At 38.7% G+C, this 25837-nt stretch overlaps 10 protein-coding genes across 10 annotated transcripts; 4 read left to right on the top strand and 6 right to left on the bottom strand.

Annotated features, from left to right (window-relative positions):
• Positions 1 to 1091: 1091 nt before the first annotated feature.
• On the bottom strand, positions 1092 to 1365 carry RO3G_03512 (uncharacterized protein; the record flags this gene model as incomplete). Its single annotated transcript, XM_067658102.1, has 2 exons — positions 1092 to 1296; positions 1346 to 1365. 2 exons carry the CDS (start codon positions 1363 to 1365, stop codon positions 1092 to 1094), a joined length of 225 nt encoding a protein of 74 aa, XP_067514203.1.
• Positions 1366 to 1667: 302 nt separating this feature from the next.
• Positions 1668 to 2873, bottom strand: RO3G_03511 (uncharacterized protein; the record flags this gene model as incomplete). Its single annotated transcript, XM_067658101.1, has 2 exons — positions 1668 to 2045; positions 2091 to 2873. The coding sequence occupies 2 exons, from the start codon at positions 2871 to 2873 to the stop codon at positions 1668 to 1670; spliced, it is 1161 nt and encodes a 386-aa protein (XP_067514202.1).
• Positions 2874 to 4067: 1194 nt separating this feature from the next.
• Positions 4068 to 6011, top strand: RO3G_03510 (uncharacterized protein; the record flags this gene model as incomplete). The annotated part of the gene is made up of 5 exons (XM_067658100.1): positions 4068 to 4921; positions 4967 to 5364; positions 5415 to 5625; positions 5680 to 5869; positions 5949 to 6011. 5 exons carry the CDS (start codon positions 4068 to 4070, stop codon positions 6009 to 6011), a joined length of 1716 nt encoding a protein of 571 aa, XP_067514201.1.
• Positions 6012 to 6317: 306 nt separating this feature from the next.
• RO3G_03509 (adenylosuccinate lyase) lies at positions 6318 to 7756 on the bottom strand (the record flags this gene model as incomplete). The annotated part of the gene is made up of 2 exons (XM_067658099.1): positions 6318 to 7429; positions 7480 to 7756. 2 exons carry the CDS (start codon positions 7754 to 7756, stop codon positions 6318 to 6320), a joined length of 1389 nt encoding a protein of 462 aa, XP_067514200.1.
• A 1674-nt stretch (positions 7757 to 9430) lies between these two features.
• RO3G_03508 (uncharacterized protein) lies at positions 9431 to 12746 on the bottom strand (the record flags this gene model as incomplete). The annotated part of the gene is made up of 10 exons (XM_067658098.1): positions 9431 to 9703; positions 9755 to 9885; positions 9938 to 10059; positions 10119 to 10499; positions 10545 to 10732; positions 10782 to 11003; positions 11054 to 11352; positions 11408 to 12314; positions 12362 to 12614; positions 12709 to 12746. The coding sequence occupies 10 exons, from the start codon at positions 12744 to 12746 to the stop codon at positions 9431 to 9433; spliced, it is 2814 nt and encodes a 937-aa protein (XP_067514199.1).
• Positions 12747 to 13505: 759 nt separating this feature from the next.
• Positions 13506 to 13958, top strand: RO3G_03507 (60S ribosomal protein L37; the record flags this gene model as incomplete). Its single annotated transcript, XM_067658097.1, has 4 exons — positions 13506 to 13508; positions 13568 to 13703; positions 13760 to 13861; positions 13921 to 13958. 4 exons carry the CDS (start codon positions 13506 to 13508, stop codon positions 13956 to 13958), a joined length of 279 nt encoding a protein of 92 aa, XP_067514198.1.
• Positions 13959 to 18843: 4885 nt separating this feature from the next.
• RO3G_03506 (uncharacterized protein) lies at positions 18844 to 19054 on the top strand (the record flags this gene model as incomplete). The annotated part of the gene is made up of 2 exons (XM_067658096.1): positions 18844 to 18890; positions 18934 to 19054. 2 exons carry the CDS (start codon positions 18844 to 18846, stop codon positions 19052 to 19054), a joined length of 168 nt encoding a protein of 55 aa, XP_067514197.1.
• Positions 19055 to 21090: 2036 nt separating this feature from the next.
• RO3G_03505 (uncharacterized protein) lies at positions 21091 to 21922 on the top strand (the record flags this gene model as incomplete). The annotated part of the gene is made up of 4 exons (XM_067658095.1): positions 21091 to 21264; positions 21318 to 21359; positions 21416 to 21466; positions 21527 to 21922. 4 exons carry the CDS (start codon positions 21091 to 21093, stop codon positions 21920 to 21922), a joined length of 663 nt encoding a protein of 220 aa, XP_067514196.1.
• Positions 21923 to 22047: 125 nt separating this feature from the next.
• On the bottom strand, positions 22048 to 23099 carry RO3G_03504 (uncharacterized protein; the record flags this gene model as incomplete). The annotated part of the gene is made up of 2 exons (XM_067658094.1): positions 22048 to 22215; positions 22275 to 23099. The coding sequence occupies 2 exons, from the start codon at positions 23097 to 23099 to the stop codon at positions 22048 to 22050; spliced, it is 993 nt and encodes a 330-aa protein (XP_067514195.1).
• A 492-nt stretch (positions 23100 to 23591) lies between these two features.
• Positions 23592 to 25384, bottom strand: RO3G_03503 (malate synthase A; the record flags this gene model as incomplete). Its single annotated transcript, XM_067658093.1, has 4 exons — positions 23592 to 24546; positions 24593 to 24763; positions 24807 to 24951; positions 25003 to 25384. The coding sequence occupies 4 exons, from the start codon at positions 25382 to 25384 to the stop codon at positions 23592 to 23594; spliced, it is 1653 nt and encodes a 550-aa protein (XP_067514194.1).
• Positions 25385 to 25837: the final 453 nt, after the last annotated feature.

The following is a 25837-nucleotide window of genomic DNA, read 5'->3' as shown; positions in this document are numbered from 1 at the left end:
GGATGACAGCAAGTGACCGATCTGTGACGGGAGACCGGCGAGCGTGGGCACAGACGTGCTGATGGGAATTCGGGAGGGGGGTGGCCTGAAGGCGGGGGAGTGTTGTGGTAGGAATCATGTCGAGAAAGACGATGGGGTCAGCGCGGGATCCGAGGTCGTCCAAAGACCCATGACAAAAAGAGAGGGCGTGAACAGGCTCAGAAGGGTCCAAGGGAGGCAAAAGCTTCCAGCCATCCGACCAGGGATCTGGTTCATGTCACTCCTCCAGTGAGGGCCGAGATGATCGGCGCAACCTGACGCTTGCTGTCGCATTTCCATTCAGCCGAGGCAACACAGATCAGACGTGGACGACAGACAAGGGCTCCGTTTTCTTTAGACGCCTGTGATTCATCCGGTTCATGAGGGGACTTGCTTGATAAGGCAGAGAGGTCAGGTCGGTGGAAAAGACAGGGAATCATCTGGGGTCGTTTGGTCACCGTACGCCAAATGGTCACCCAAGGGAAGATGGTGTTCCATCAGACAATCCCCTTCCACGGTCGGGATGAACCCGGATCAAGACTGTAGAGCTCGCAGTCGAACCCGAATACGATGGATAATACAGCGGTTGTTCAGGATTCAGACCGAAAGAGGCCATAACACGCTTTTGAAAGAGGATTTTTGAATGGATCAATGTATCAGTGGCCGTCAAATGACGAGCATAACAAAGACGTTGAGAGCGTTCGTTGGTCAACGCAAGATTGCGGACTTCAACGATAGCTTGAGAAGTTTGGATAAATATGTTCTATAAATTCCTTTGCTCACCTCAAAAGCAACACGCTCTAAAGTAGACTGTTGTCCAAATCTTCGTTTTTGATATCATCCTAGGTTTCCTTATTCAATAGTGTTCATATAGACATTTCAAGCATCTGTGAATCGAACGGACATGTTAGCATAAGCTTTTGGAAAGGTTAAAAAATAGAGTCTCTTTATTATATGCAAAAAAAAGGGTGATTTGGGTGATTAGTCGGTCTTTAGATTGCAAGGTGTGTGAAAGTAAAAAAAAAAAAAAAAATTGTTGCGGATGAAATCTCATGATGTGAGAGAGTCATGAATCAACCCATATGACGTTTATTCGTATCTTGTTCAATCACTTCAATCGCCTCTGATACCTTGCTAAATAAATGGTCTAGACCGATCAAATCCAAGAGCTTTGATTTTTTAAATAAACTGTAGGGCTGTTCACGTAGTCGAACAAAATAGACTTGAACCGATCTGGCCTTGTAAGATTCTACGATTTCGATCAAGATTTGAATTGCACTACAAAATAAAGAGGAATGAATGACTTGACTATTTTGATTTCTGGTACCTTGCATCGATCGTAGGCATACTACCCACGTCAAATATGGTATACAGTGAGTCACTTCTTCTTGGAGTCTCTGAAGGATGAATTGACATGTCACCAAACATCTCTAACCTTCGTAGTCTGTCTTTGAGTTGGCCTATTGGCTTTATAGTTACACCGGATGCTATTCTCCATGTCAAAATGTACCTGTGTTTGCAAAAAACAACCCTTCTTCAATACGAACAATAAGCACGTCTTGCAAATGTTCCACATTGCCTGAATCATCTCTGATCGGTTTGAATTTATTTATGCTTCCCTTCACTCTTCCCTATTTTCTTGGTTAGTACTAAAGTCTTGTTGTAAGAGCACAAACCATGATAGAGATTCTTGGATAACTTGTTTCTCGAATCGTCAAAAGAAGAGACAAGGTGACGGCCAACAGTGTTCCGAATTCCAAAGAAATGATGATGGTTGCGATAAATGTGACGAGCAACAAAGCGAGGTCTCTCCAAGCGCCGATTCTAAAGATGAACTCAAGGTCCTCTGGTAGTTCATACAGTAAAGAGAGGACGGCGACAAAGATGATGGAAGACAAGACGGCCTTGGGAAGATAATGAAAATAGGGAAGCAAGAAAAGGATGGCCAGTAAAGCGATGACACCAGTGACCAAGCAAGCCATCTGTGTACGTGCGCCTGCACGATCGTTGATCTTACTTCGAGAGACCTAAGAAAGGATTGAATATAAACACATGCGACCCAAGACACTTACAGATCCAAAAGCAGGTATGCCTTGAAACAGCCCGCTGCACACGTTGGCAAAACCGAGCGCGACCAACTCTCGATTGGCACTGACAGAATAATTATGTCGACTCGAATAGACTTTGGCGATCACGATGGACTCCACAAAGCCAATGATGGAGATCATGGCCGACGTCACCAAGAGGTCCTTCATGTGCTTGTTGTGTGGGAAAGAAGGGATGGAGGGCAGCAAGAGGCCGGCATTCTCGATCTTGCCGAGAATCACCAGGCCCTGATGATCCCAGCCGAACGACTGGGTGAGCACGATGGCCACGACGACCACGAGAAAGACATCGGGAAAGAGTTGGCACCATCTGGACTGGGCGGGCGCTTTGGATTTGACGATGCGCATGGCGAGTAAAAAGACGATGGAGGCACAAGAGACAGCCGAAGAGAGAGGGTGAGCGTACTGGATATGCTTGCATAAAAAGTAAATCCTTTCTACCGTCGTCGATGCCTCTGTGATTCCCCACGCTTTACTTTGCTCCACCAGACCGAGAAGCGTGATGGCTTGCTGAACCATGACGACCAGGGCAACTCCGCTCACGAACCCGCGCAAGAGGGCTCTGCTCATCAGGCTGTCGAGGAAGCCGAGACGGAAAATGCCGAGTAAGAGGGTGAAGAGACCGGTGAACAAGGTCATCAGACAGGACCATGCCAAAGGGTCTATCTGACTCTCATCTGATGAATGACCCTGTTGAGCAATGGATGATCCAATCAATAGAGCCAATGTGGCTTCAGGCCCTACTGACATCTGTCTGAGTTCACCACGTGAGTATGTTTTCCTTTTAGAGAACAAAGTTTAATGAGTGTACCTGGACATGCCAAAGATAGCATAGGATATCGCTGGGAATGCAATTCCATATAAACCATGAATTGCATCTAGTTTACAAAGAGCAGTGGCATACGATAGGGCTTGAGGTATCAATAGACATGCAAGTGTGATTCCCGCAAGACAATCGCCCAAAAAGAGTCGCCTGTTATAAGATGGTAGCCATTGGAGTATAGGTAAATAGTATTTGGATCGAGTTTTTAATGTACTCCATTTATCTTTAGGTAGCTCATGGTTGAATACAGCAGATGGAACTAAAATCAAAAAATATCAGTGATTCCATCTTGTTCTGATCCTTGCTCTTTTACGAGGAGACGCAGTCAAGTAGCGTGGTACTTGATCTTCTGCGGTAAGTAATAGTTGTGTTTCGGTTGTGGTTGCGTTAGGAGGCAAGGATTCTTCATCATCTGTCTCTTCTAAATAAACTGAATGTGCACCTAAAGTTATGTTTCAGTAAGCAACCGATTCTTTCCAAGTTCACTGTACTTTGACTGGAATCTCCGCTTGATTTGAACATGAAGAAAGATGAAAGGTGGAAAAAAAAAGGGAGAGGCAAGAAGATGTAATTTATATATGCAAAGAGGAAAAATAAATTAGGCAAGACCTCCTCCTCCCCCCAAAAAAGGATCCGTTTGACCTATCCTTTCACACTCACATTTATACTGTTCATTAGTCTCCTTGATATCCATTTTTGGATATTTAATGTAACCATTTATTGACAAAATATATGAATCATTATATCATTGCCACTTAAAATAAGACGGTCTCTTTAATGACCTCTACTGAAAAAGGACAACGAATGAAAGTAAAGAATTCTTTTTGTTCTCTTTCTTTAAGAAACTCTTCTTTAAAAAAGATAAACAGTGAACACGATAGATAGTCGTATATAGAACACAGCTACAGAGAAGAAAGGTATATATGTCTGTAAGTGTAAATTACTATATATGATCCTTTTGACAGAGAAAACAATAAAGATAGGACCAAATAACGACTTGTAAGTCTTATTTAAATACACCAATCGTTCAGTGACCTTTTTATCATATATTCATTTACAATAAAAAATGAAAATTTTCATCGGGAGCTTTCTTTTGCCTTTTTTTTTTTCTTGTTTAAAAAATGACGACACCTTATAGACAACCTACACCGAATGGACAGTGGTATCAGTTTGATCCTAATGTCCACTTTTACTATGATGATCAAGGGCGCATTCACTATTATGATCCCAACACAAATCAGGAATGTCATTATCAACCACCTCCTACTCAATATCAACCTCATTATCAGACACCACCCACAAGCCATTATCCAGCCAATTACCAAACCCAAGCAGCACATTATCCACCTTATAATTATACCCAGCCCATCTCAAGACAAGCCACGCCCGATGTCCTCTTGCCTTGTCCCGAACCCACCTGTACAGGTGAGAACAAGCCTAAATCCAAGTTTTGTGAAGAATGCGGTCGACCTCTCGGTCCCATGTCAAGATCAGTCACGCCGCGTACAACGACGTCCACGCCACCTGTTTACACAAGAGTGATATCACCTCCGGTCGTTCCTGCCCAACCCGCATCATATTCACCACAAACAGATCCACTTCAGAGAGCCAAAGGATGTCCTCTGGTCACATTTGGCTTTGGTGGTAAGATCCTCATGACCTTTCCACAACGAGTACCCGACTATTACGCCAACACGGTGACATCTCGACCTGGACCGATTCGATTCAAAAATTTAAAAGACTTGGTTCCTTTAGAGAATCCGGCCGTGTTTCCCGTCTTGTTTGATAGCAAAGTAGGAACGAAACAAAAGAAGAAAGAAATTGGGCTCTATATCAACCAAAAGCTGGATTCGTTTCAAAAGGAGCAAGCACTGTTTTCACCTGAATCAGCAGAATATTATAGGATGGAAGCAAAGCGGATGCTGTGGCAGTTGATTCAAGTTTATGTAGAAACAGAGGGGCATATCGATGACAAGTAAATGAGTGAATGTTTTCATTATTGGTATCTAACACTACTTAGGGACAAAATGGATCAAGCCATACTTCAGATCATACGTCGTCCTATGATTTCCAGCGAAGATGATACCCACTTTAGTTTACCATCTCAAACAAATAATACCCTTCAAGAAGATGATTTATCGGATCAATTGTTATCTAAAATAGAACATTATCTATTAAACGGAGACCGTGTAGGCGCTGTAAACTATGCTATTCAAGAAGACCTTTGGGCCCATGCGTTGATCATCAGTAGTTGCGTTGGAAAGGACCTTTGGCAAAAAGTGATTACTTCTTTTGTGGATCGAGAAATGAACGCAACACCAGAGATGAGACAATCAAGAACGTTTCATAACATTGCAGGTTACAACCAACCGCTTCGTGTGCTTTATTCTTTATTTTCAGGTGTGGGATCTGCTGCTAGTAAGTGTTGAAAGTTGTCTTGTTTTCTTTTGATAACCTGGTGAAATTAGTGAAGGAATTTATTATTTATAATGTTCAATATGTCAACGCACCTTATTGTTCTATTACTTCAAAACCACTTGCCGACATCAAGCAATTGAGTAAATGGAGAGACACACTGGCTATTATTTTGGCAAATAGAACTGCAAATGATGCAGAAGCATTGACTGCATTGGGTGATATCATGAAAGAACAAGGCTGGATCGAAGCAGCCCATATTTGGTAAGAATGTTTTGCGTTTTTGGATTCACTAGGAAAAACTTAGCTTTGTTTTAGTTATTTGCTTTCTCCTCAAACCTCCATTCATTCTGGCGTAGACACAATGAATGTTCGATTATCATTGATTGGGAGTGATCGTTGTTTGACGGAATCTACCGGTTTAACAGAGATTTATGAATTTGGTCATCATTTGAAGCATACCGGCTGCTTACCCTTCTTGCAAGGTTATAAGTTAGCTCATGCTTGGGTACTGGCAGATTATGGATTATTGGATGAAGCAAGACGGTATCATGAAGCAGTAGATGAAGCAATACGATCTTTTGCAGGAAAAAGTCCCTATTTACATCAACCGCTCATCGACCAATTGTCTGCTTTTGAAACTCATTTAGAGAATGCAACAGGCAAAAAATCGAGGTATTATTCTTTAGATACACTTGTCCCAAAAATAACTCTTTCTTGCTAGTGTGGACCCCAGTTCCTGGTTAAAACCAAAATTCCAAAAAAAGACATTAACCTCTCTTTGGGGGTCCTTGGAAGGAAGCTTCACAAAGTTTGTCAGTGGCGAAGAAATCCCAACAGAAGAATCTACTTTAACCAGAAAATCAACAGAGATTATGGGTCGTTATACATAAATGACATGCTTTTTTTTATTCTTTTAAAATATACATTATTTTAATAACTTTTTATACAAAATATTAAACGGATAATTCAGCTTTTGAGTCTTGTTTCAAAATATCTTGATAAGGAGCCAAAGCAGGCTTGACATGTTTAGCCAAAAAGGAATCAACTTGTTGAGGAGCACGTCCGATGAAGGTAGATGGGTCGAGCAGACGGGGCAACTCATTCCAGATGGGTTCAAAGTATTTGGTCGTCTTGATACGTTCAATCAAGTCATTCTCACCTCCTTCCATCTTGACCACATGTCCTGCTTGATGAGAGAGCACACGGATCTCTTCATGACATTCTTGACGATCGCCACCTTTCTTGACCATGGCCATGATAATGTTTTCAGTAGCCATGAAGGGTAATTCTTGAAGGATGCGACGTTCAATGACCTTGGGATAAACAACCATGCCTTCACAGATATTTTGAAGTGTGGTCAAGATGATGTCGGTCGTCAAGAAGGCCTCGGGAAGTGAGATACGACGGTTGGCACTGTCATCTAGTGTACGTTCGAACCATTGAACAGCGCTGGTTTGAAGGGCATCGTTGACCAAGAGCATCAGATGACGCGAGAGGGAGCAGACACGTTCGGAACGCATAGGATTACGTTTGTAAGCCATAGCAGAAGAGCCGATCTGGTCTTTCTCAAAGGGTTCCTCAATTTCCTTCAAGTTGGCCAAAAGACGGATGTCGGTGGCAATCTTGTGGGCTGTGGCGCCAAAGCCAGAGAGAGGGTGGAGGACATCGATGTCAATCTTGCGAGAGTACGTTTGACCGCAGACAGGGTAAGCTTCCTTGAAACCAGAGAGCTCAGTGACGAGTTGATCTAATTCTTCCACCTTTTCGTGGTCTCCATTAAAGAGGGCCATGAAGGAGGCCTGGGTACCTGTGGTACCCTTGACACCACGTAACTTGAGGTCATTACGAGCACGTTCAAAGTTACGCAAGTCCCACAACAGTTCCTGGATCCATAAAGTAGCTCGCTTACCGACAGTGACCAATTGAGCAGGTTGGAAATGAGTAAAACCCAAGGTAGGTAAGTCACGGTATTGTTCCGCAAATTTGGAGAGTTTGTTGATGACATGAACAAGTTTGTTGATAACCAGGTCATAAGCATCACGCAGAATGATCAAATCACCATTGTCTACATGGCTCTGTTACTTTTTATATTCTTTAAAGAATTAATTGTTTTACCTGTAACGTAGCATGAAGTAGCACCAAGATGGATGATGGGAGCAGCAGCAGGTGCGACCAGTCCAAAGGTATGGACATGAGCCATTACATCGTGTCTACGTTTCTTTTCTTCCTCTGCAGCTACTTTATAATCAATATTGTAAAGGTTGGCCTTCATTTGCTCGATGGCTTCATCCGTAATATCATTCAAGCCAAGTTGCTTCTCAGCAATAGCCAAGTTAAGCCAGAGTTTACGCCAGGTAGAGTAACGTTTGTCTTCAGAAAAGGTGTATGCCATTTCCTTTGAGGCATAGCGGGAGACCAAAGGTGATTGATACTTGTCGTGAGACATGTTTGAAGAAGTAATAAAGAACAAGAAGAAGAGAAAAAAAGATGTGATTTTTATGAATTGATACTTAAAATCTGCGGAGAGAAAGTCAATTTCATGCCTCTGACTCTTTCATCTAAGTGGCTTGGACTTTCCAAATTTAAACAATTTTGTTAGAAAAAAGGGAAAAGGATAATTTTGATAATGAACAAGATCTCTTTACAGATTGTTTCGCTTAACTGCCGTTTCTTCTCTACTAGTATACCAGCATGCTCAAAACGTTCTGCACTTCGCAAACCCAACATATCTACACTGACAAAGCATCTTAAACCAGACGGTCTCAACGGCCGTGAACGTCGAGATCTATTAAGAGACAAACTCAAGAGCAGCAAGGGCACGGGCAATGGACCCTACATTCCAGTCAAAAGACGACTTGAAACGATTCCAACCAAGACAAAACAACTATCTGCATTTTTGGCAACCCAGCGATTTGAAGATCTTGCACTAAACACCCATGTGGTGGAGGCCATTCAAGGCGTCTTGCCTGAGGACGCTAAACCGACCGAGATTCAAGCACTTGCGATTCCTCAACTTCTAGATCGCCGTAAACAACATATTCTTATAGCAGCCGAGACTGGATCTGGAAAGACCTTTGCCTATTTACTGCCGACGATAGAAATGGTGAAGGCGGATGAAAAGGCCATCGGACGTCGCCCAAACCGTCCACGAGCGATCGTGCTCGTTCCTACGCGGGAGCTGATCGATCAAGTGGTCAAGAGTGCCAAATCGCTTAGTCATACAGTCAAGTTCCGAGCCATTGGCCTCGACCGCAAACCGAGTCGAAAGCAGGCGCAGCTCTTTGACGACTCACCTGTCGATTTGTTAGTGACCACCCCGACCTCGCTCGTTGCCTCTGTCAAACAAGGTCTTTTGTCGTTGGCCGATGCGAGATACCTGGTGATAGATGAAGCCGATTCGATGTTTGATGCCGGCTGGGGCGATGACTGTCGCTGGATCATTGAGCGTTTTCGAGATGGCAAGATCACTGTCGTCTCTGCTACCTTGCCTAAATCAGTCCACAAGGCTCTTGATGACCTCTTTCCTCGCATGATCAAAATCACAACTCCTTCACTGCACAAATCATTACCGAACCTCAAGCAGTCCTTTGTTGACCTCGATCGATTCCAAGGAAATCGACAGCTGGCCTTGCTCGAAGTTTTGAAAAAAAATCTCAAAGATAGAAAGACACTCATCTTTTGCAATACTAAAAAGTCAGTCGAATTACTTTATAAATTTCTCGAATCCAAACAACTCAAATCGCTTGCCCTTTACAAAGATGCACCGATGGATCGAAGGGAGACACTTGCTCTTTTTTCAACTTCACAAGAGACCGACCACAGATTGCTGATCAGTACTGATATTGCCTCCAGAGGCATTGATGTACGATGCGTTGATCATGTCATTCTCTTTGATTTCCCTGCTTCAGCCATCGATTATTTGCACCGTGTAGGCCGCACAGCAAGAGCAGGCGATACAGGAAAGGCAACCTGTCTGATTGGACGAAAAGATCGCATGATGGCAGATCGTATTAAAAGATCCATTCGTGAAGGTTCCATTTTAACATAAAATATACTTTTTATTCCTTTAACCAAGGATATATTGTAATGTTTCCTTTTCTTCTTGGTTCAATTGAGTTGAACAGATTTGATGAAAATTGTTTACATTGTGTGCATGACAGTTCCGTAAAAAGTCTGTCAAGTAAACCTTCATGTCCGTTTGATAAATAGGGTCATTTTTCAATTCTGGGTTGTCTTCTTCATCATCGTTGTCTTCAATATTAGCCAACATGTCAGATAAAAGGTTGATGTCATTGCGAGTAGCGAAATGATCATCTTCCACATCTTCCCAGTCTCCTACCTATGAAAAAGAGTCAGTAAATCCTTTTTTATGTTTCTGTATCATATCTACATCTTCATCGTCACCAACAGATTCAGCATCTTCAATATGTGTTTGATCTGCAATCAAGTTGTTTGTTGTATCGGCTATTAAGAGCTTGATGATTTTGGCAGGTACTGAAATGGCTGTGTATTGGTCAGGGTCTATTATTACAAAGATTAGTTTATCCTTTTTATATACAAATATCCTTGTTACTTTTCTTTGCTCTTGAGCGAGTAACAATGCCTGCATTTGGGTTGACAACGATTTCACCCTTGACATGAATACTTTGAAGTCTAGGATCGTTGACAAGATAAATCTTCGATAAAGCAATAGCGCTTTTATGAAATAAGTAAATAACATCATTTTTTTTCTTTTTCTTTTCTTTTTTTCTTACCTCACTTTCAGAGTATAATAACCAGAAAAGCTATCATAGTTATCACACCAGGTAGTCATCAAGATTTCCAATCCAGACTTGCCGCTAATCTCGATATTGCAAAGATAATTGAACACAGTTTCTTGTTGTGAGATAATCAAGTGAGCAAAAATCATGACCAAGGATTGAGTAAAAGGTTGAGAATCAGTATTCAACAAACGACCCAAGACCGCAGTTAAAAGATCAGGTAAAACGGGCGCAATGTTATTACCGGCCTTTTGGATCAAGGTAACAATCAATTCGCCTACAAATAAGGCCTCTGAATCAGATCCTGTAGGTTCAAGTAATCTGGCAACGAAATGAACAATGTAATCCAAAGCAGGTTTACCAGAACCATCGTGCCTTTTAAAATGTTAAAAGAGGATAATTTGATTGCTTTCTTTTTACCATTGCATCAAGTGATCGCAATCTTTGCTAATTAATGTCTTTAAAAATTCTTGAGTACTTTGAAGTAAATCCATATCATGAGTATTCCAAACTAATTGCATCAACTCTGGAAACATTTGTTCAGTAAATTCATTAGGCAAAGGTGAAGGACCAAATGAGGTCATGGCTGTCAATAAATCAATGGCAGACTATACGTTTTTATGAGTGTTAAGAAATATATAATGGTATTGTACTCACTGCTTGAATGACAGGATCAGTGTTTGGTGTAGTAAAAACTTGACGAATGAACGGAAGCGCTGTTCTACACAAAGAAGCATAATAAAAGTTATTCCTGGCTAATTCTTCAAACAAATCCAGAACATAGCTTGTAATAATAGAATCCGTAGCATATTTTTGCCAAACTTGTAAAATACCAGGCGTCAAGATCTGCTCATATTTGGCTGTTACTTCTTGATTGATCTATTGGAAAAATATAAGTCAATCATTGCGAATAAATAAAGGATATTTACCTTGATGGCTGAGCCTAATGTATCAAGCAATAACATCAAAGATTCTTCAGTTGCGTTGGATAAAAGTAAGCAAGTTCCTTCCATGATATTGACTTGATAATTATAAATGTATTCTGGGTTCAAGTATTTACAATAATTGTTTAATGCTCTCAAGGCGGAGATCTTGACTGGAATACCGCTGGTGGGTGCTTGAAGGGCATGAACAGCTACAGAGACATACTGACTGGCCATCTCTGTTGGTAAAATCTTGGCAAATTCTGATGCAAATACAAAGGCGCGACCTTGTAAGAAAGGATATTCTACAATAAAAAAGTTTAAAATATCGGTTGTAATTGTTGTAAACACTTTTCATACCTTGTGCTTTCATGTCTTCCAATACAACATGGTCAAACAAACTTTTTAAATCAAATGTTACATTCTTGGAAGGATCACCCAATGCCTCTGTCAATTCTTCCGAAAGACGACCAACGGCTAATAAACAGGCTTCTTGGATCTTCCACCAATCACCACTACCGGCTGCTCTAGCCTCATTTGACTCGGCAATATGGCGTTGAACAGCACCTGTCAAAGCACGGAAGAAGGGTAAAGGGAATGCCTCTTGTAAGGACAAGAGAACATCAATTGAGGCCACACGAGCATTGAATGTGTAAGTACCATCTTCCTCATCTGCTACATATTGATTCGCATCCATGGACCACATCTCTACTTGCTCTTGAGTAATTTGCATATAGATTATGTAAACATAAAGTAATTGTTCAAAGAAAGCTGTGGAACCATTATCATCAATGAACAACTGACGTACTGTCTTTTTGTTGCAAGCAGCAGCAACAAAATCAAACAAAACATACAACAAATTCTGGAAGCCAATCTCATTTCCGTCCGAATCAGCATAGGTCTCGCCAATATCGCCAGAGTCACTGATAAATTCAGCCACATAACGTTCACGCAAGTTGTAGAGATCCATCCAAATAGGTTCAAAAAGTGCAGGCAAGTTGGCAGAGATGTACTTGGGGAACTCGGAACTAATGGTACAGATACATTTCACAACCTTCATCTTCAAACCGTATTCTTCTGTGGCGCGCTTTGGGTCATTTTGAACGTGGTGGTTCAAGATCACGACGTAGGCTTCAAGCCATTGTGGTATGATGGGGGCAATAAATTGATCGGCAAGTGCAGGATTCTCTGCACGTAAGGTGGATAGCATTTCAACACAACTGGTAAAGATATCTACTGCGCGTCCTCTCGTGCTGAATGAGTAGGCCTATGATGATATATAAGTTTAATTCGTTTTAATTTCATTTTCTTTACATTGTCAGAGGTCAAAATACGAAACATTTCAGGAATCAAAACAGGTCCGACTTGAGGTAGTTGTTGAATGCTGATATCCTTCTTTACCATTTCCAGCAAGACGTGCATAGCACCGTGTACACTATCTGCATTATCACCTTTTAAATAAGTCAACAAGATATCAAATAAATTGGGCCAGTCCTCAGGAAAGTCGTCATGAGCAATCTTGGATACAACATAAGCGCTGACAACTCTGATCTTTGATTCGGGGTCTCTGAGACCTGTGATGATGATTTCTCGAACTGCTGCCTTTGTCTGGTATATATAAAAAGGAAATAAGTACAGAGTTGTATCAAACTATATTCTACCTGTGGAGGAGCTTCAGGTCCAACAAATTTATCATCATTCTTTCCTGACCAGTGAGTTGTCACATAAGTTTTAAGAGTGAGTGCTGCTAAGTATAGAAGAAAAAAAGGTTAAGGATAATCTTTTCATAGAGTATTGTTAGTAAAGAAAAAATCATATTAAAAAGGATATTTGTCGTTGAGGAACAGGAAATTGTTGAGAGACTGTAAGTTTAGCTAAACTAATAGGGAACTCTTTTTAAAAGGTGTAAGTCATTGCAGGCATATAAAAAAAAGATCGCAAATAGGGTACCAGGCTGAACAGCAAGTTCCTTTAATTGGTTTTCAGCGCTTTGTCGAATGGCGCCGTCTGCGTTGGCAACTCTCAATAATGTTTCGTAAACTGCGTTGTCCATTATTTACTGCGAGAAAAAGAAGAAAAGGAAAATGGTGAAACTTTTTTTTTTTTTATTAAAACGCGAAAAAAAAATATCATATAAAAAATATGAACCACAAAGGCCTTTTATCTTGTTTTCTCTTTGATGCATATATGTACAACACTCTAAGAATTTTTTCAAGTATTTATGTAAAGAATATATTAGTCACAATACCTACTTTCTCGCAACGTGTATCATATACTGGTGTTTTTTCATTAATACAATTTGTGCAACAACACGACTATAAAATGAATTCTTTGTGTGGCTTAGCTTTAGAAAATTGCATTGTGTGTAGAGAGGGGGGAATCACTGAAGGAAGAAGGAGGGGGAAAAGAACAATGATTCCCTTCTCAAACGCGGTCAAAAGAAATCTTTTAATCAACAATGGTAAACATAAAATAATCATTTGAATGGATGGATGGATGGATGATTGAATATCTTTATAGACTAAGGGTACTAGTTCTTTCGGTAAACGTCACACCAAATCCCACACCCTCTGCAGACGTTGTGGTAACCGTGCTTTCCACAAGCAAAAGAAGACTTGTGCTCAATGTGGTTATCCCGCTGCCAAGATTAGATCATGTAAATTTGAAATTCTTTTTCTCCTTTGTAAAAAAACTCAAAATTATTGTCTATAGTCAACTGGTCCGAAAAGGGCAAGAGAAGAAAGACCACCGGTACCGGTCGCATGGCTCACTTGAAGGAAGTTCACCGTCGTTTCAAGAACGGTTTCCGTGAAGGTAAGATTGAATAGTAGAAAGAACAAAATGTTTTTGAAATTAATATGTTTAATGTACAGGTTCTCAAGCCAAGAAGCAAGTTGCTGCCTCTGCTTAAGTTGAATTCTAATCATCAACAATTATGTTTCCTTTTTAACAAATCCTTAATAAAACGGAAGACGAAAAAGAAAACATATTTAGGCAAATTTAATTACAACGTGGAATGATGTCTCAATTCAAGCTATTGTATATGATTATCAACAAAAAAAAGGGGGAGGGGAGGGGCAACACAGCATCAGATTATTAAATAGAAAGCAGAATGCCTTTTAACATTGTTTTCCCAAAGTTGCTATTTTCATATTCATATTTAGAGCAACTGGACAGCTTTATTAAATGAGAAATTCAATGCTTTTACGTGGCGAGCAAGTAGGATGTTTCAAAGTAATCCAAAACTAGTTTATTCATGAAAGCACATGTCACTTTGATAATCCAGTTATTTGACTGTTACGCTCTCCTTTTAAATGCTAGTATTGTTGACGCGCTTACAAAGCTACTATAGCTTTATTTTCTTTACTATTTTGTGCGCTAGCAATTTACTTGCATATCACCAAGATTTTTGTTTTAAACTGCTTTAATTATTTATTACAAAAAACATGTTCATGTACTAGTATGATGATGATTGATTAGTAAAGGCATATATTCGTATAACAAATCACATCCAATAAAAACAATGCACACTATTCATTTCTTTCTTCTTTTATTGAGATTAGTTCCCATCACGATTGGCATTTCATTAAATTTAATTTATGTTAAGCTGGTTTGCTTATCATGTACATCATCCAAAAGACCAGCTGAATATAAGGATACAATGGAAGAAATATAATGAGTTGATGATGCTTACAAAAAGACAGTAAGTCACCTATCACTTTGTAGGAGGTTACATAAAATTCAATGTAAGATGAAACTGATACAGGGACTAGTCTTTGTAAATGATAAAACCAACCCATTATTTCTACTTTAAGTAAAGAATATCAATTGATCTAATGTGCCAATCCATAAGTTAGGTATCGAAAAATAAGTTTATGTAGCAAGTACTGTTGTCAAAGCCAGAAGTTTTTTTAGATGGATGTCATATTTAGAAGGATCCTTTTATAACATGATACATAGTGGTGGCAATAGTAATACCCTAGCTTTTAGACGCAACGATGAGATCTACTTTACAGTTGATTACATTTTCATTAATAATCAGATGCGCCCAATGCTTAAGTCTACCGATATATATCGATTACACTCTTTATGGACTGATCATCAATTGCACTCTCTTTTGATTAATCTTAGCCAAACACTTATTGGACTACGTCTCTGGCGTGCTACCACAATTTCGGCTCAACAGCGTATCGCGCATAACTAAAGCAGTGACTTTCATGTACCTCATCTTCTTTGCCTAGTCAGGTGACGGCACAAGAACAATAGAACTACATTAAATCTGAGATACGACTATTTACCCAACGCTATGCAATTGAATACACCAACTAATATAAAAAAAGCCAATTAAGGCCTTTCAACGCAAGCGCAGTGCTTTCCTACGAAGCCAACTATCCATAATCATCCGTCTACAGTGATTTTTTGTTATAGACCAATAAATTTAATCTCTTCAATAAAAATTGGTGGATATTGCAACATTAAAGGTGGGAATATGTTGGAAAGAAATCCGCCGGTTATCTCGAACGGATTCACGATGTCCGAACCGTAGAACAAAACCATAAGCTATTTAAAAGATGCTACATGTTGATCGACTACATCCTCTCATACACAACACATGGAGCTTAGACTGCTACGAGTCTGTATCCAATGCTAAGGTTAATATTCATAAGACTGAAGCATTTTATTCGGATAGACGTTCCTATCCAGAATGGATCGATTTTTTATCAACACAAGGTACTTCTCAATGACACGATTATCCGTCATCTAGTCCGTTTCGATACCTCGGCTTTTCCTTGATCCAGTCTCTTCATCAACTTCGTTGTCTAAAGCAACAATTACTACAGACAGTTAAATCTCTGTACTATCTACCATGAGGAAATAGCTGTACTGATAGAATTGTTAGTCACAATGGTAATAAGTGAAAGTAATAGAAGAGCGAGCAAAGCCAATAAAAATTCTTTGTTCGGGTCGTGCAATTATCCCTTGGATCCTTTATTGGCTAACTATATGTTCAATCCTATTTGAACTGAACCATCTTAACAACCATATAGACACTTGTACCAGACCTCCACATGATCAGCTTCTTCTAAATTGGCTCTTGAAGCATTAAGGATGTTAACATGTTCCAAATATTGCTCTATTGATCTATTTTACCCTTGATTCCGAAGGGTTCTTTTAGTCTCACTTTGCTTTACTTCATATTGAGCTAGTCCAGGAGAACAGACGTGGTAAACACCCTACGCTCAAATGGACTTCATAAAAAATTAAAGTCCATAGCGGGATTTTTCTTTTTGAACTTCAGTCATTTTTACCTCTTCAGCATGCTTATCCTTAACGTAAAAAATATACTTACTTTTTATACTTAATGATTTTTAAAGCTTTAAACTGGATATATATATAATTTTGATATGTATGCTTAATTTTCAGTAAAAATTCTATGTTTTGAGTGATTATTGATTTTTGAAAAGTAGCGCTATTGAAATCCGAGTAATATTCGGTGTTATATGCAGTGATGGTATAATAGAACTATGAGATAAATTATAGATATTTTGAGGTTCAAGTAACATTGAGTAATATTTTCAGGCTAATGTCGGTGCTATATTGAACTTCAAATATACATTCTTAGAAATGATAATTGATCTACATTGCATTAGATATGTTAATTATGAAGAACGTCAATTGTATTTATAATGAAAAAATATTTGTGGTTAACAAAAATAGAAATAGTAAAGACCAGTAAAGAATAAATGAGGGCCTTCTTATAGTATTGTCATTTTCATCATTTAGGGCATTTTGTTTTTATGAAGATTACGTATATAATAGGGTAGCCATGATGTTCATTTTGTATTCTCCTGTCATTCGTCTAAACTTTTTGATTAAGTGTATGGTACCAAAATAAGAAGGATAGAAACACGTGTCGGTTTGAATAGCACAAAGTTGTCATTATTTTATTTCGGCCTTTCTATGACTTGGCATTACCTTATTATACTCAGGCTCTTTACAATTACCATGGGTTACTGTACGATTAGTAACGAGAAAAAAATTTAAACCCCTAAACTATATAAATTCCAAGGTTTATATAGACTTTTGTGTTTTTATCTTTCTCATACTATTGCTTATACTTGGAGTCATTAGATACGTGTCTTAGATACGTTCTTTAGACATCATAGCTTATCATTAGGTATATCAACAATAGCTTAGTTTCATAGGCATGTTTGCAGACATTGATATTTACTTATTGTGTTTGGTGTTTCTTTTTTATTATTATTATTTTTGTCTATACAGGATACGACTGTAAGATCATGTAAATTGTTGAAACTACTACTATTGTACACATATAACTGAGCATATCAGCGCAGTCACATACTGTGATATAGAACAAACCATTTATCAATTAACTCCCTAACCTATTGTAGCCTTGCCCTATTGTTTCTGAGGTTCGATGATAACCGAAAACCATATTCGACCGCAATATAAAAAACCAAGACCAAACAATCCTATACCTCCTCCAAGACCAAATTCTCCACTTCCAGATCCGCCTGCAAGTATGCACTGTTAATTTCAATAATAAATTCCTAAACACGTAGGATTCATATAATTCAGCACGCTTTTTTTCTTAGTCTATTCGTATCGTTACGACTGCACCATCAACTTAATTGTTTGGACTTACCATCGTCTTTTATCTTATCCACGTTTTTCTGCTTCCTTTCTCTTTATTATGTTTTTGAGTCAATTGGAACTCTGCTGCTCTGAGTATCTTGAAGCCTACCGAAATGTGTTATATTTCTTTATTTATACCATTTTGTCCTTTTTTATCTAATACCCCTAGAATATTATGGTTAACGCACTTGATGACCCTTCTATAAACAAAGCATTGCGCTTTTTCTTTATGAACTTGTCTGCTTTATGTTGTTTAATCTACATTCCAAAAAAGTATACCTTGTTATTTATCTTATCCTTTACTTCACTTAAAATAATAGTAGAAAGAGTAAGTGATACGCCTTATTCTTGAACTGTTTAAAGGCTTTAGTTATGCTTTAACATTTTTCTGGATAAGGAACAAATTTCCAAAATGTAAGAGAAGAAACACACTTCACATTTTAAATCATTGCCTCCATGAAACAAGTGCAAATGAATTATTAAAATGAAAAAGAAGAGCTTCATTGATCATTCATTTACTTTTATTTTACTAAACTACTTTCCACTTTATATAAACACTGCATAATGGTATATTCAGCTTACCAACGACATGGGTTGCAAAGGTGCCAGACAAATCATTATTATTAATGGCGTTTTTGGCAAATATGCCCAAGCGCATCAGATCATAATAGACTAGTTGCTGATTCCTAGCTTCAGATTAGGACTTCACCTCACCAAAACCAACATTACATGCTATATAATTGTCGATAATAACACTGATCAAACAGCCTGGAGCTAATTCGTCATCCACGGTTTCTATATTTGTCCTAGGGAAATATCCATATGTAAGCAAATGAACAGTACAAATATGAGTTTGACTTTACCATTGAAACTTCACAAGTCGTTCTTCATCATCAAACAAACATTGGAATGCAGGTAGCAGGTATCACGTACAATACTCTGATTCGTTTATGGGATCCATTACAGCCTCCAGGGAAACAGGAGAGGCCTAACGGGAGCAGGGATCAATAACCATCGGGTAATGGCACCACTTTGTTTGTTACTTACATATGATGAATTGAAAAGATTATCTATTTATCAAACTTTTCTACAGTTTTGGTCAAATCTAGAGCAGATATGTGCGCGTCAATACAGTCAATATGGTCGATAGTCCCGATTTGGAAATCCTGAATCAAAATGAAGTCAAGTAAAGCTGGTCAGCTATTTTCAATCTTTTCATTATTAACTAGATTCGCTGTTTCCATTCAATTGATCGCCAAAGAACTGGAAAACATAATGTTGGTCATGCCCCATTGTTTATGGGCATCAGAAAGAATGTTGTCAACCACATCGTTATTCAAAATGTCTTGATGTGTTTTGTACACAAAAAAATATAATAAAATGAGAGTTCAACAAGTATTAATACATATACTATACAGATGGCTAAATACTACATGCTATTATGTAGATATTTACATAATTTAATATAAGCACTTGCTCCTCATTCATCAGTCTATTTTGGTAAATGTACAGGAATTTCAACAAATTTACATTTCCATATATTCATACCATTAATCTTTAGCTGTGCTTGAGTGCCACACAATGATTATCTTTGGAACACAGCATCATGGCAGTAGAAAAACAAAGAAAAAGAGAAAATACACAAAATGATTGACATTGCTCTATTGACTCAATCTCGTTAATCCAGTTCAGCCAATCAGATCAGAGGCTCTAATTCATTGTTGTTCATTGTTTTTCATTGTGGTTCATTATAGTTCACTTCAATTCTATGAACAAAAGAACAGAAAGGTGACCCAATGGAAATACAGTAGGATAGACTTTCCAAATATAGAATGCGCAAGCAAATCTTTAAAGCATCGATCCCAATCCAAAACTCAAGCCAAAAGAAGTCCCGATTATTCTGAACCTCAGGACAAAGAAATTATGATTAAAGCCCGTAAAATAGAATATACAAATATACACAAAGAACGCATTTAATAAAGGAGCATCTTTTTCCTATCTAGAAAAGCTCTATAGCTTCTGACTTGTTTGGCTTTCACCACCTTGGAAATATCACATTATGTTCCAGGGCTCACTCTAACTTGTTAGTTTCTCTCCTTTTTCTTAATAAATTGTAGCTGGTGGTACTGACTTCTTACTGTTTTCATTTTATAACTATGAAATGGCTTTCTTTTTTTTTGTATCTATTTCATGGCAACTCTTTTAAAGGTATTTGTTTCATTAAGCTACAGTAAAATATGTAATGTGATCTTTATTTGCCTTAGATCCTCTTTATATTTCAGGTAAAAAGAGCACATAGTATAAACCATCCAAATAGATACGCGGAAGAATAAAAAACTTATTTTCGTGGCTCCATGTATTAAAGCTGCAAGTCAGAGAAATGTTTAATGTTCCGTTCATTAAATGTATGTTTTTTTATAGCTTGCTCTTTATGGCTGTATAATATGTTTTGATATGCTTCTGTTTGTACTTTTATGGATTTTTTGTATTTACTATTATTAAGACAAACTTTACTCATCCTTATATTTAGAAAATGCATTACAAGATTACTAATAAATTCATTTGGTCTATACTGCCAAATGAAGCTTAAATGTAAATAATACTCTCACATGATGCTCTACAAAATGTTTAACCTAAAGACTGTTTTGCAGTTGTCCTGTGACTCATCCGCAATCCTTCTGTTCTCTGTGTTTTGCTGCTTCTTTACGCGTATAACCATCCGAAGGCTCTTTTTTCTCAAGATGGGCAGTTTAAAAGGGCTTTATTGAGCTTAATTCTATTGATTACACATCAAACAAGGTAAGTTAAAAAAAAGATATTCGCTGATGGATGATTGCTATGTTATTTCGCCAAAAAGTTGAAATGGTATAGTATTTAGCCATTCGACAGACGTAAAGAAGTATAAAAATCATATTTCAATATATTTTTCTTTTCCAATAAAAAGTATACCTTTAGAGTCCAATCTATTGTTTTTTAAACCAATGAAGTATATGAAATGATAAGGTTTTCTACAAATAAGAATGTAAAGAAGTACAAGAGTAAGCACGACGTCGTCCAATAATGAAAAGTCAATGGGTGATGATTAAAAAAAAGCCTACCAATCAAGTAAAATGCGAATATTTCTGTCATTTTTTTACGTGGAATCAAGGTAAAATCAGAGATTTCAAATGTTCTTTTGGCGTACGTCATAGTCGAGTCAACCTTGAAATCCTATTTCAAGAGTCAAATTCGCCGTCTTAATACTTTGTATTCGAATAAAACTTTGCAGTGTAGAATTTTTACAACTCCGCTCATTGGCGTTGCACTTGTTGTATTCTTTCACTTTCCATTTCCAGATTTTTTTTTTTCTTTCTTTAAAAACTTTTTTTTATATATTCGTAGTCAACATGGCAAAGAAAGGTCCTAATTCCAAGGCAGAAGCTGCTAATGCCAAGAAAGCTGCAGCAAAAGCAGAAAAGGACAAGCAAAAGTCTGCTGCTGCTGAAGCTGCTGAAAGCTCCAAGTGGGCTCAAGGTGCCAAAAAGGGTAATAACAAGAAAGAGCAAGAAGAAGAAAAGAAGGTAAGTGGTGATGGTCTGCTCTGTGGTGTGAACCAACACGCGTTATTCTATAGGCTGCTGCCGCTGCAAGAAAAGCCGAAGCTGCCCGACTCTTGGTACCAAAGAAAAAGAGTTTTGCCCATTCCCTTTATTTACGTCATTTATTTTTTAGGCTGAAGAAGAAAAGGAATTCAAAAAGAAGCCTACTTTGAAAGGTGCTGATGTAAGTCTTTTAATATATTTTTTTTTCTTGTCTTGTAACAAAAAACGTTCGGCGTGATAGAAAAAAGCGGCTCAAAAGAGTGCCAAGGTGGATGCTGCTGGTCAATCTCGTCGTGTGATTCCTGAATTCACTGCAACTGGTATTGATGACGCTCTTGATCTTTTATCCTTGAACGATAGTTCTGTCAAAGCCAAGGATATCGAAAAGCATCCCGAGCGTCGATTCAAGGCTGCCTATGCTGCCTTTGAAGAACGTGAATTACCCAACTTCAAGCGCGACAATCCCGGCTTACGTTTAAGTCAATTGAAGGAATTGATATACAAGGCATTCCAAAAGTCCCCCGAGAATCCATTCAATCAAGACAACATTGTAAAATACAATGCTACTCAAGATGAAGCCAAGTCAGCAAAGTCTGAAAGAAACAAGGCTATTGAAGATCGTCTTCGTACAAACTAGACTAAAAAAAAAAACTCTACTTCCTCCCTTATTCTGCACATATACATCACTCATTTCCTATTTGCCTTTTTTTTTTTTAATTAAAACCATTTGTTACATTATAAACATAAAAAGTTTAGATTATTCTATAAAACATGAGCCACCATCTCTTTAAATCCCTTGATCTTTGTACATTCACTCCTCAAGTTATCTGCGGTTGAAGTCTCCCACAAACCAGCTGAAATCATCAACCTTGCATAACGAAGACATACTTCTTCTCTAAAATAATCATAAAGTCTCTTGTTGTATTTACGCTATACAGAAAAAAGAAATGCATGTCAAGCTCAGTTGATTTATAACCACTCCCTTTTACCTCTTTTGCTCTTGTATCTTCAGGATAATGATGTGTTTGATGAATCAAGAAATCATCAGGCAACACCCAATAATCAATGCCGGCCAAATAGATCTCATAAAGACAGGCGGCCTTATTCGCACCGTATCCTACAAACCGTTCATCACACCAAGGAGAGCCTTCCTTTTTGTAAATCACATAGGGTTCATACGAATAATTATAGTCTTCGACCTTGTAGGGATCATTCGAGGCATACCATTTGGTATAGTTGGTCGAACCATGTCCTCGGGTCCAGGTGATGTGAAACATGTCAATCTTTTCTTGTTGAACGATATCGATCAACGCTTCCTTCGTGGTCGGAAACGTCCGCCAGTCCTCACCGTCCTCCTCGGCCAGGTACTCAAAGGCCGGGACGACCACCGCACCCTTGCCTTGACGCAAGATGTCCATCAGATCCGTGTGTTTCCGAAGCGATTGTCTAAAGTCGGTGCAAAGGTGAAAATCGACATCGAGCATCATAATGTACTCTGTGCGAGCAAAGAATTTGGCCACGTTACGCCACATGTTGAACTGTCGATCGAGTTTGTCGACAACGAGGTGAATGTCTACAAAGCGACCCATGTCGGGGTTGGTCTCGTACATGGCATGAAGGTCTTTGAGGATGGTCTGTTTTGTGGCATCATCATTGATATGAATCGCGACCGAGATCGGGCCCTGGTATCGTGTGGCCAATCGACTGAGGACAGGGAAACGGTTGTGGGTGACAAGTGTGGCGATGGTCACATCCTCTGAATCAAGTGCTTCGGTTGCTTTGAAATAGTAAGGAATCACTTTGGATGGTCCCATGGCATCAGCGAATACTTTACTGAGTATTTGGTCTTCAGGCGATGTGTGATCTACTCTACCTGCTTATGAGAAAATATTAGATGAGTTAAAAGAAAGAGTGATAGATAACCTTTGTCATTCGACCAAGAAGCAATTTGTGTAGTATTGTATTTGCTTTGAAGTTGACTGATGGTGAGTGCCGATCTAGGTTGAAATGATTTGGACGGTGTTTGAAACCAACCAAGTAAGTGAAGTGTTGAATAAAACAAGGAAGCTGTTAAATAAGTATATATACTGTATTTAACAATATTAGAGATGGTTGTAAATCCCTTCATTTCCTGAAACTTGTTTTTTTTTTCCTCCTAAAAAAAAAGCGCTGGTCGATTTTAAATGGTTTTGAAGGTAGGACAATGTGTTACATTCAATTTATGTGTGTCCTGTGAAAATAAGTAGAGAAAAAAGTCAAGTTTTTTTGTTTTGTTTATTTTATATGAGAGGGGAATAGGGTTTCTTTTATAATTTAGCTGAGGGAGTGATGGTCGTGATGTCATCATAAAGCATGGTTGTCAGGAAATCATCATAATGTTCACCAGTGATATTTGTTGCAAAGATACGTTTAGCTGCTTCATATTTAGAAGAAGCATATTTTGAACCTAGTCTGTTTTTGATCTTTTCTGTTTCTTCATCCAAGACCTTCAAGAGATAATCACCCGTGATCACCTTGCCTTCGTCTGTTCGTGCCTTATGACGAGCCCACTGGTATAATTGTGATCGACTGATTTCGGCAGTAGCGGCGTCTTCCATCAAGTTCATGATTGGCACACATCCGGTGCCTCTTAACCAAGATTCCATGTAAGCCAAACCGACCTGAATGTTATCACGGATACCTTTGTCAGTGATAGCGCCCTTGAAGTGCACGTTCAGCAGATCGACAGCACTGACATGAACATCTTCACGACGGACGTGAATCTGATTGGGTTGAGGCATGTATTCATCAAAGACTTCCAAAGCGAGTTTGACCAAGGCAGGATGAGCGACCCAGGTACCATCATGACCCGCAGTCACCTCTCTGATCTTATCTTGACGTACTTTTGCCATCGCAGCCTCATTGGCCTTTGCATCTTCTTTGATCGGAATCTGAGCGGCCATGCCACCCATCGCGTGTACACCACGTTTATGGCAGGTTTGGATCAGCAATCGAACATAGGCATCCATAAAAGGAACGGTCATTGTGACAGCGGATCGATCGGGTAAGACATAATCTGGATGCTGACGTAATTTTTTGATAAATGAAAAGATGTAATCCCAACGACCACAGTTCAAACCCGAAGAGTGTTCTCGTAACTCGTAAATGATCTCGTCCATTTCATAAGCAGCAAGGATTGTTTCAATCAAGACCGTACCACGAATTGTACCACGGGGAATGTTGACCATGTCTTGAGCGACATTAAAGATATCGTTCCAGAGTCTAAAGGAGAAGGTGAATTCACTTGTTGCTTCAATGAGTTATTTACCTTGCTTCCAAGTGAGATTCAATCTTGGGTAAATAAAAATAAGGTCCTTTACCGTTCTTGACAAGTTCTTTGGCATTGTGAAAAAAGAAGAGAGCAAAGTCAAAAATCCCAGCAGCACAAGGTTCACCATCGATGATGACATGTTTTTCAACCATATGCCATCCTCTGGGTCTAAAAAGATGTCAACAACTGATTTCATTCAATCTCTATTTACCTAACAATCAGTGTAGCCAGTTTACCATCCTTACGAAGTTGATATTTCTTTCCAGAAGGATTAGCAAAAGTGATTGTTTGACGAACAGCATCTCGCAAGTTGACTTGACCACTGATCATATTTTCCCAAGTAGGAGCACTTGAATCTGAATAGGATCTCATCAGCAACCTGTTTTCCTTTTTTCAATCAGACTTACCTTCAAAATCAGCCATAAAAGTAGAAGCACCCGAATTGAGTGCGTTGATCACCATCTTACGATCCACAGGGCCAGTGATCTCCACCCGACGATCTTGAAGGCCAGGAGCAGGTACAGCAGCACGCCAGTGAGGGTCTTGACGAATATAGGCTGTTTCAGGTAAGAAATTGGGTAGGACACCACGATCGAGTTCTTGCTGACGAATGGCACGTTTTTGCATCAATGTTTTGCGGGTAGGATTAAAGATACGTTGAAGGGTGGCAACAAACTGTAATGCTTGAGGTGAAAGGATTTCAGCTTCCATCGCGGTCACAGGTGCCAAGATGGCTACACCTGGTACAGATGACTTTAACATGTTGGTGGCTCTTGTGGATGTGGACATTTTTTTATTTTTAAAAAAAGAATAAAAAAAGAAGGAGGAAGACTTTTATAAATCATCTCTTTTTATAAAGAACACAGCTTCTGTTTTGCTTTCATATTTTCTCAAGTGACTGTGATTCAAGCTTTATTCATAGACATTATCACATGTCTCTTTTCTCATATTCACATGAATCAAAGGTAAAAAAGCGGAAGCAAAATAAGGAATATATAAAAGGAGCTAAAGTAAAATTGTGAAAGGGGGTCATGGCCCAAGGGGAATTCACATCTTTTTTTTTTTTTTTTTTTTTTTTTTTTTTTTTTTTTTTTTTTTTTTTTTTTACGCAAAAAGGAAAAAAGAAATTTAAAGAATTTCAGAGCCAAAGAGAAACATGCATTGGATTAGCTCCATCAAAAGACTGCATAAGGGCCGTGAAAAAAATGCTTCAAATACGCAATGTTTGTTGTGATACAAAAT

Source organism: Rhizopus delemar, genomic scaffold (assembly GCF_000149305.1).
Source record: "Rhizopus delemar RA 99-880 supercont3.2 genomic scaffold, whole genome shotgun sequence".
NCBI classification, from domain to species: domain Eukaryota; kingdom Fungi; phylum Mucoromycota; class Mucoromycetes; order Mucorales; family Rhizopodaceae; genus Rhizopus; species Rhizopus delemar.
This window is presented reverse-complemented; position numbering and strand designations above follow the sequence as displayed.